Below are 10,196 nucleotides of genomic sequence, written 5' to 3'. Positions count from 1 at the left end.
GGGAGATTGTTGAGGTTGATTCCCTAAAGTCTCGTGTCTTATAATTTGTAAACAGATTGTACGAACGTTGTATTGTATAATATATGATAATTACTTCACATCTTATTTTATGCTCAATTGTATGTTTTATTTGCTTTACCACAAACCAATAAACATAAAATCCCTAGTTATCTGTATGTAACATAAGTATGTATATGGTGACATACAAGTGGATCATGTCTTGAGTGATAACCAAAATGGTATGTAGTATATGGATATATGAGGAAAACCTTATCCTGGTAACACTATGGATGTAGCCCCTTTGTGGAATGGTCACAAGTGTTGTGACTTGTCACAGATGGTCTGATCCTGATCATTCGTGTAGGGGACATGCGAGCAGGAGCGTCTTATATAAAGAGTTTGACCTAACCACAAAGTGTTAACGTCTCGTTATATAACACCGTTCATGATAGAGACTTCACTTCACTATGATGACCATAGGTAACATGACCTCAATCCTGAGTGAGTTGGGAACTCCTGCCATTAAGAGCGGTCTTTTGATTTGTATGGGTGCGAGTGGCCAGGTCGCCGATTCAAACCTACCATTTTGGGGATTCGTCTGATTTAGGAGCTGGGAACTCAGCTACACAAGATGAAATTCACTCCTTCCCCGAGGCAGGAGTAAGTAGATAGATAGCTCCTTTAAGGGCTGATTTCAGGACTTGAACGATGTGGCGCCACACATCTTCTCTTGATCAGAGAGGTGTTCACACATAGTTGGACTATGTTGTATTGTTCATTAGAGGAATCAATGGTACTTAAGAAGTGAGATGTAACTATAGGGGCAAAATGGTAAATTGGCCCAGCTGTACTTCCGAGCATCTGTGTAGGATCATCGTACTCATGATTGGTTATATCTGATGGACATAGAAATATATCTGTGGTAAGAAGAGTTCAGCTGTTGGTCTTTAGTGGAATGCCTGACAGTTAACGGATGGTGGATCTCGTGGCTAAAGAGTTTAGTTAGCTATTCACGTACCGTTAGAGCTTCGAGCCACAGGTCCATTAGGTCCCCTGGGTAGCTTGGATAAAGTCAAGAATCAGTGTTTGGGTCAGTTTGAAATGTTCAAATTGACAAGAGGGAGTTCGATTATATATGATATAATTGGACTAGTTAATTATATATGATATAATTAACTAAATGTATGAGATATATTATTTTGGAGGAAATTAGATATAAATATGATTTATATCAAGTAGAGGAGAAATTACTATTGTAGATATGTGATATCAAACTATAGGTTAAAAATATAATATGATTATATTCATTAATTATTAAATTGGTTAATTATATGATAATTGGCCTAAAACTTCTCTCGGACGTGCGCTAGTAGGAAAATCCAAAGTCGGTTGTTGTAACCGAAGAATAAAATGAAAATTTGTTTCATTTTGCAAAGGTTCAAAAAATTTCGCAATCAGTGTGGAAATGTAAATGATCGCATAGTTAAGAGCCTATACGGTAGAGTTTTATCATCTAAACGATCACACACCTCGCGCCTAAACGATTGCACGCCCGTACTTAAAGAATCGCTTAACTTTCCTAAACGATCGCATCACGTGCCCAATTTTCTAAATGATCGTCTACCATTTATTAAACGATCGCTTAGTAAAACCTACACGATCGTGTAGATCCTTTTAAACGATAAGCACACAGCTATACGATAGCTCTTTCTCTCCCACTTGCTTATCGTCTACACGATTTGTTTTTCCTCCGACCTCTACCAAATTCACCAAAGACCACACTTTGGATTCTCACTCCGAGAATACCAAAGGCTCCATTTTGGTGGTGTCATCCCCGCTGCTACTCACTTGTTCGTGACTGTTCGTGTTGCTGCCATTCTTGTAGACGATCGTGCTGCTGCAGCCGACTAGATTGCTGGGCGATAGAGTGCACGTAGAGGTCTTCCGCTGCATCTGAGTTCAAAGCTTGAAGAGGGTCTCAACTGGTATAAGAACTCTTTCCTTTATATTTTTATTGTTCAAAGCATGCCGTTAATTAGTGTAAATTGCATAATTGTTCGATAAAATATGTGTGTGGTAATTTCGGTCACAATGAAATCGGAAAGATCCGAACGCGCTCATGGATGCTCTTCGTTAAAAGTTCCTTCAAATTGTTCAAGAACAATGATAGGACTAAACCTATTACAAGAATTCCCAAGAATCTTTTTCTATGTTACAATTTGCCTTTATCTTCGTTTTAGTTAGCTTTTAGTTTCTTTACAAACAACCCCCCCATTACTATCTTTTTGGATTCAAAGGTTATTTTTTACCAATTAATACAGGTTCCCTTGGGATCGACCTCCTACTTCCACTTTAACTACTTGTTAGTTTTAGTAGTTGTTAGAGCATTATAAATTTCATTTGCTTGGGTAAGATAGAATTAACCACACTTATTTTGCACTGATCAAATAAGTTATGATACAACCTAAAAACAAAATAGTAGACATTCAACTACAGAAACTAGTCCAAAAAAATCAGCCCAAAAAATCTAAAAGAATCGACAATCCAAGTTATGATATTCAACTAAAAAAAAGTAATCAGTCCAAATCTGAGATCTGTGGAGTATAGAGTTAAACCAGCCCAAATAAAAACAAAATAATAGATCTATGAACCATATACTTAGATAAGTCCAAATAAAAACAAAACGGTACAATCTATGGAAGAAATCTCTACTTTTTTATGAAAAAAATTCATATATTGAAAAATAAATAAATAAATAAAACTTTATCTGAGGCGGACAGTAGATCGGCGGGAAGAAGGATGGATAATGGTAGATCAGCTCATGGCAGCAGCAACAAGAAGATCGGAGACGGCGGCGAAGTAGGCGACCGACGGTTGTGAGAGAGGAAGAAAGTTCAAAAGCTTCGGATGGGAGAAAAGGGAAAGGGTCGTAGGGTTTATGGGACCACTAAGTCGTGTACCCGATACATGACTTAGGGTAATCGTTGACCCCCTAGTCAACACTGCATGACTGTCCATGTGGCAGTCTGCGTGTGCCAGGTTACTGCCACTTCACATGCTCTGAAGAAGTCATGTATCAGATATACGATTTAGTGGTAATAATCTATCCGGTACACGATTTAAAAACCTATTTTTGACAATAGTTTCAACCTAACCCTATTTTTGTTAATAATTATTTAAAAAAATATTTATGCAGCATCATGGCAAACAGGTCCTTGACACGTGGGATCTAATTTTGATAATATTTGAGGTTCCCTCAATAATTCTGTCGTAGATGTTTTGATTTTACTAATACAGTATAATTATATTGTATATGTTCAAATTACTATATTTCGAGGGCCAGATTTAAATTTTCAAAAAAATTAATCTTTGCATATATTCCGTGGCAGTTTGGATTTTGAGAATGTATCTTCTTTTTTATTTGAATTTTTTTATTTAAAAAGTTTGTTTATCTTATTTTGATAGTTTTTTTTAATTGTTTAAATTATATTTTCAAAAGAATTCTAATATTTAGATTATCATTTTATTTTATTTCTTTGGTTTTTTCCATATTATTAGTATATGCAACATTAGCAAATTTGATTGTACATCCTAGGATTGTTGCTGCTGTGGCAATTCAAAGATTAAGATTTTTGTTTAATGGTCAAAAGGAAGATAATTTGTATTATCATGATTTTCGTGTTCTTAAGATTTCTATGGCTAGATATTCATCATTTGAACAGTTCGTTCATTAGGTCCAAAGTAAGCTCTTTCCTTCTAGTAATTGCATATTTCTCATTTGATAATGTATTGTGATGGCTCGACAAATCAAACATTATTAGGATTGTGGAAGATAAAATGTAATGTGGTTGGTATTTGTTTTTTCTAATACATCCCATAATTATTTATGTGTTAGTTGAACATGTTGGAACTGGTCTACTAGATTCTTCGAGTATAATGTTCTTCTTTGATGACCCATTTACTTCTAACGGAGAACTCGTTGTAACCCATTATTAATTCTAGTAGAGTTTTTTATTTCGATTCATGATCTTTTACTTCTCACATTGAGAAGGTTTTTCCATGTTAAAATTGTTGGTGTAACTTGCTTGATAATTATTATTGTTTCTAGTTGATTAATATCCTATTAGATTCATGAAAGAGGGAACAATTGATCCACAAGATATAATATTTATCCCAACAAAGTGATATTAGAGACTTGGTTAATTAATTGTGATTGCCTTTTGTTGAATATAGAAACTAGTTTAGCTAAGATGGTTATCATTAATGGATTAAATTATCAAATTTGGAAAAGAAAGATGGAAGATATTTTTTTATGTGAATGATTTGTATCTTCTAGGTTTTTTACAAGAGAAGCTAGATGATAAAATTAATGGAAAATATGTCATAGGAAAGTGTGTGGGATTTTGAAACTTTGGGTAGAAGAAAATTTTCTATACCATATTGGTGAAGAAACTCATGCACCAACTATGTGGAACATATCATATCTATAAGAGGATATTTGATTCACCAACATGAGTTGAGTTGAGTTGGTATAATATAACTCATTGTTTGACCCACCAACTTTAAATGTTTGTGGAGTCAAGTTGGTATATTTTACAAACTCATCCAACTCTCCCTTCTTCCAATGTTTTTAATGGCTTCACCCGTCGCCCACGGTCACATTCCAGGAACTAACTTCGGGCTCCGACAACCATCTCTGATGAAAACTTTGGTGACCAACTCCAGACTCCGACAACCACTTCCGATAACAACTCCGACGATGAAATCCAGGCTTCGACAACCACCTCCGATGACAGTTCTGACGACCAACTCCGGGCTTTGACAACCTTCGCACAACCAACTCTAGTCACCAATTCCTAGCTCTAGCAACCATCTCCATTAGACTCAACTCTGACAACCACCTTCATGCTACCAACACCGATGACCAATTTCAAGCTCTGACAACCAATTCCGATTACAAACTCCAATGAAAAACACCTTCAATGACCACCTTTGAACGAGCAACTTCAACGACCCACTCGAGGCTTCGACAACCACCTCCGACGACAAACTCCGACAACCAACTCTAATATCATCTTCATGTGATTAACATTCAGGCTCTGACAACCACCTTCGACAGCCACCTCTGGCAAAAAATATCTTCGACGACCACCTTCGTCCGACCAACATTGGAATTTGAAAACCACCTCCGATGTCAAACTTTAACAATCAACTCCAATACCACCTTCATGCGACCAACTTAAGGCTTTGGCAACCACCTCCACTACAAACTCTAGTGAAAGCATCTTTGATAATCAACTTCAACAACCACCTTCGACTATTATAAGACTGAATATTTAGACGAAAAGTAAGTATGTAGTTGAAAAATACGTAACATATTTTTTTAAAAAAAACAAAAAATGGAAAAAAAATTCCTAGAATATTTTAAAGCAAGAATTAGTGAAAAATGGAAATTTATTATATAATTATCCATCAAATTTAGAAGAATTGAAAATAAAGTTGTTAAAGAAATGTGGTGACATCTCATTTGCTGCTAAGATGATGAGAGAGATTTAATTAAAAAAATCATTACATAGTAAAAGTATAGAGCAACAAGAGGAAGAAGAAGATGATAATGAAATTCATGGAAAAAAAAAATTTGGAATCAAAAGTTTAGATTTCTCTTTGTTTCTCATTTTATTTAACCATATTTCTATAAGAAATGTAATGAGTTAATTGTTGTTCATTGAAAAAAAAAAGAAAGAAAAGAAAGAAAGAAAGAAAGAAAAGTTTTAATAATTAAAAGAAAAAAAATTGCAATCTATATTTTATTCAAATAAATATGGATAAAATTACTGATAAAAAAGTTATAAAACAAAAATAGTAAAAGCATATTATTTAGAGTTCAAAAAACTGGACACATATAAACTCAACAGACATATGAACTCCACAAGCATATGAACTCCACAGATATATAAACTCCACAGACATATGAACTTCAGACATTCTATCTCAACTAAATGTTCCAAACAACCCAAAACAATATAGAATGAATACATATTGACAACTCCTTTGAATTTTGCCAACTGGACAATATCACATCACTTTTCCATTAGTTAAGTAACGGTCAATTTAACACATTGACCCATAATTATTTTCTAAACTTGAAGGACAAAAGTGTCACTTTTGAAACTTAAGCGATCAAATAAACAATAACTTGGACCAAAAGTATATTTTACCCCAAAATTAAAGTTAACCCATTCTATTAATTTAGATTTTATGTACAGTTGGTTAGTTTTTATTAGCTTAGATTTTCATTTTTATATACAAATTTTGTTTTTTTTTAAAAAAAAAATCATTTTGGGTTTTAAGATCTTTGTGTTTGTTTTCCAATATTAGAATCTCAAATTAACACACAATGGACAATATGGATTTGGTTTTGAGCATAATGACTAAGTTACCCCTGTTGAAAATTTGGGGGTGGGGTTCTAAAAAATCATCTTATGTTCTCTGATTGTTCCACATTTTTGCGTACCTAATTTATCCGACGGCTCCTTCCTCAAAACTCTCTTTCCGTCGTCGCCTCTCTTCTCCGCCGATCATCTCTCCCGCCCTAATTCCCTCGATTTCATGGCGAATCCGATTCAGCCTCCTCTGATCCATCTCCTCTTGGCTCTGCTTTTCGTCTCGTCAACGATCGCAACCTCCGATGTTCCATTCATTGTCGCGCACAAGAAGGCGTCCCTCACTCGCCTTAAATCCGGCGTCGAACGCGTCTCGGTCTCAATCGACATTTACAATCGGGGATCTTCGTATGTTCTCTTCAATTCCTTTAATCTGATTTCGCTTTTGTTTTCTAGATTCAGCTTTGCTCACTCTGTGGTCTCTGAGTTGTAGATCCAATCGTTCTTTGCGCATGCGTGCTTTGATTTATTATGCTTTGATCTGGATCTAAATTGGATTTGCTCATACGTTGTTCCACTTCTTTTTTCCTTTACTTCTCTCTCTTGTGTATGTGATAGGTTTTAAGTAGTCGTTTTCTGGGAGATAAATGTTAGGTTCAGGCGTCAGGAAAATGTTACCAATGATTGAAGGATACACACTTTCATCGATGTGAAATTTGGTGCATTTGTATTTTATGAATTGTGGAAAAAGTTCGTAATGTCTTTGTTCGATACCAAGATCCTCAAGGCTACTATGAACTGGAACCGGGCGTAGCTCTCCTAGCTGCAATCTATAAATTCTATATTTTCGTTTTTCTTTAATATAAATATCGCAATACCAAGTCGTTTTATTTTGGTGATTGCTGCATTGGCTGTCAGAATAGACGATCAGCCATTATATTCATTGCCATTTCAGGAGTTGTGCCTAGATCTTGTTTCACGTTAAAAATCTGTTCATTAGGTTTGCGATACTTGCCATGCAACAGGAAGATATAAACTGCTCTTTGAGTGATCTTTTGTCAAAATTTTACAATTTGATGTTCACTTATTTGTTTATGAACGGTAACCGTCGGTGAGAGGAGGGCTGTGTGCGTGTTTGTGTGTGATGAGCACTAACTGAAATTTAGAAACTTTCTAAACCAAAGTAGCACAAGCATCTATTTGACCTACATGAAGCAAATACTGAGAAGCTTGGAAGAAGGGGATTCAAGAGATGTCCTTTTGACTTGTTTACTTGGGCTTCTTTTTAAGATAAATGAGTGGGTTTATTAGGAACTTTGGAAGGGAGGAGTTGCCTGACTTATATATCTTTTTCTTTCTTTTTATTGATGAGATTTACTATTCCCTATCCTTTTGCTTTGTTTAGCCTTTGTACTGTCCATGAGTCAGATTATCCTTACAAATTTACCTTTTCAACTTTATGTACATATTCTATTTCTTCATTTTTGCGTTGCTTAGAGTTTCTTTAGTTTCCTTACTTTATGTTTTCCCGGACTAGAGGGAAGGGAATATTTTCATTTCTAAGTAGCATGGTTTCTAATTATTCTCCTCTTTTTTTTTTTTTTTTTTTTTTTTTTTTGTGTGTGTCTTCACTTAATAATGATCACAGGACTGCATATGATGCAAGTCTGAACGATGCAAGCTGGCCAGAAGATATGTTTGATATTGTGAGTGGCGAGACTTCCAAATCGTGGGAAAGACTTGATGCGTAAGTGATACCATTTGTATAGTATTCTTTCCTATATGTCATGGTACCCCTCTACCCTCCATTGGGTTTTTGTGCTTCTAACACTAATCTGTTGTTTGACAGTGGTGGTCATATATCTCATTCATTTGAATTAGAAGCCAAAACAAAAGGATTGTTTCATGGTTCACCAGCTATTATCACATTCCGTGTCCCTACGAAGTCTGCTCTACAGGTCAAATATCCTTTCGATTATGATTATGCTCTGGTTACTTAAGGTTGCAGACATTTTACCATGCTTCTGGATATCTGTAGGAGGCCTTATCAACCCCAATTTTACCTTTGGATATCCTCGCTGACAAGCCACCAGAGAAGAAGTTAGAGTGGGTAAGTTTATCTCTAGAATGTCTGTTCCGCATCAAGCTTAATGATTTGAAGTCTTGTCAATTTGGTTAACTGGTGCAATCTTTTTGCCTTTGCATGGAATTTATCTTTCACCGGGGCGTAATTTCATCAGGTTAAGGTATGATCCATTCCATTCTCTCAATTCGTCTATAAAACTCTTTGAATGCATAAGAAAACAATTGCACGTTTTTTGTCCATTTATTCACACGAGATTTGTTTCCGCCCTGCAGAGGCTGCTTGCAAAGTACGGCTCCCTGATCTCGGTGATCTCCATTGTCGTTCTCTTCATCTATCTTGTGGCTAGCCCATCGAAATCTGCTGCAAAAGGAAGCAAGAAGAAGCGTTAATTGAAGAATGGGAAGAAGAGATAGGTTTAACTGTGTTTTACCCAAACTGAGGATGATATGTTTGGCTGATGATATATTTTGTTGGGTTAGGAAAGGGTACAGAAACTTTTTTCAGATGATAGTTTTTCTTCACCCCTAATGAAAGTAGAGCTGGAGGAAACAGAGTTAATTATAGACACGCACGAGAGTTACTCAAAACAAATGGTGCAGTAGTTGTTGAGTTGTTGGTTTAAGTTATTTCGGATTTGTTCATCATATTGCTGAGTTGTTTCTTCTTTCTTAGCCATGAATCTCATCTTCATTTTCTTTGCCTTCTGTTCCTTCTCCATAACCTTCAATGGGCAAATGATTCTAAAGTAATAGTACAAGGGATGGACTGAGTGATGTTTACATGGCAAGACCTGAACCCATCTAAATTGTGGGGATCGGGTCGGTTTCTCTACCGATGAGAAATTATTCTCCATTTTGAACGTTTTTTTTTTATATAAATGATTAGAAAATTTCGAGTTCTCCTGATAAAGTAAAATGCTTTCAAATTCTTTTAAATTGATTCAAGTTTATCCAATTATCTAAGTCATTAAATAATTTTTATGTTTTTATTTAAATTCTGGTGTTTTTATAAAGTTTTGATTTATATTTTATCTGTTACATGACACATGTTTCATATTTTTACTTTTTTACTTTCATATATTTTTGTTTTGGTGTTTAACCTTTCGAGTATTGGATTGGAAAATTTTACAAAATGACCCAAAATCCAAAAATTATTCTACCAATGACCTCGTCTTAAAAATTTTTCTACCATTGACTGTGCATTCAATACACCACCAACATTCTACGAAAAAAATTATTTCCAACTAATATTTTGAAGAGAATGGAATGTCTCTTATTATTCACTTTCTGTCATCGAACTCCCCACGAAATTCTCTCATTATTTTCTTGTAGCTTTCTCTCAGGGTTTTAGCCCGAAGATGATTTCAATCCAACATCTTCGGATTCTCTAGTAGCTTTCTCTTGTAGCTTTCATCGTCGGATTCAGTCTACATTTCTTCTTCCTTCAACGGTTTCTTCGGTCCATCATTCAATGTACGATTTCTTCTCTTAGATCGCTTTCATAATAAGTGTCGTTTAGCATTAAATTACTACACGATCGTTTATAATTTACTATACGATCGTGTATAATTTACTACACTATCGTTTATAATTTACTAAATGACCGTGTAGTAAATTATACACGATCGTTTAGTAAATTATAAACGATCGTGTAGTAATTTACTATGTGATCATTTAGTAAATTATAAACGATAGTGTAGTAATTTACTATGCAATCGTTTACTATGC

At 35.1% G+C, this 10,196-nt stretch overlaps 1 protein-coding gene across 2 annotated transcripts; it reads left to right on the top strand.

Annotated features, from left to right (window-relative positions):
- The first annotated feature begins 6,322 nt into the window (after positions 1 to 6,322).
- Positions 6,323 to 9,113, top strand: LOC120082959 (translocon-associated protein beta (TRAPB) family protein). Of its 2 annotated transcripts, none has more exons than XR_016528399.1 (5): positions 6,323 to 6,791; positions 8,032 to 8,130; positions 8,233 to 8,341; positions 8,422 to 8,629; positions 8,742 to 9,113. XR_016528399.1 is itself a non-coding variant. In XM_090311757.1 (5 exons), exons 1-5 carry the CDS (start codon positions 6,610 to 6,612, stop codon positions 8,856 to 8,858), a joined length of 594 nt encoding a protein of 197 aa, XP_090167883.1. In that variant the 5' UTR covers positions 6,461 to 6,609; the 3' UTR covers positions 8,859 to 9,113. The 2 variants fall into 2 exon arrangements, 1 of the variants encoding a protein (XP_090167883.1); XM_090311757.1 differs by having other exon boundaries at positions 6,461 to 6,791; positions 8,422 to 8,489; positions 8,723 to 9,113.
- The last annotated feature ends 1,083 nt before the right edge of the window (positions 9,114 to 10,196 follow it).

Source organism: Benincasa hispida, chromosome 1, assembly GCF_027475165.1.
Source record: "Benincasa hispida cultivar pf3 chromosome 1, pf3_genome.v1.1, whole genome shotgun sequence".
Taxonomy (NCBI): Eukaryota; Viridiplantae; Streptophyta; class Magnoliopsida; order Cucurbitales; family Cucurbitaceae; genus Benincasa; species Benincasa hispida.
This window is presented reverse-complemented; position numbering and strand designations above follow the sequence as displayed.

Bases quoted from the DNA above. Each gene is read 5' to 3' on its own strand.
- LOC120082959 (XM_090311757.1), top strand. From the start codon at position 6,610: ATGGCGAATCCGATTCAGCCTCCTCTGATCCATCTCCTCTTGGCTCTG. The intron at 6,792-8,031 runs GTATGTTCTCTT...TAATGATCACAG, and splicing joins ATTTACAATCGGGGATCTTC to GACTGCATATGATGCAAGTC. The intron at 8,131-8,232 runs GTAAGTGATACC...GTTGTTTGACAG, and splicing joins TCGTGGGAAAGACTTGATGC to TGGTGGTCATATATCTCATT.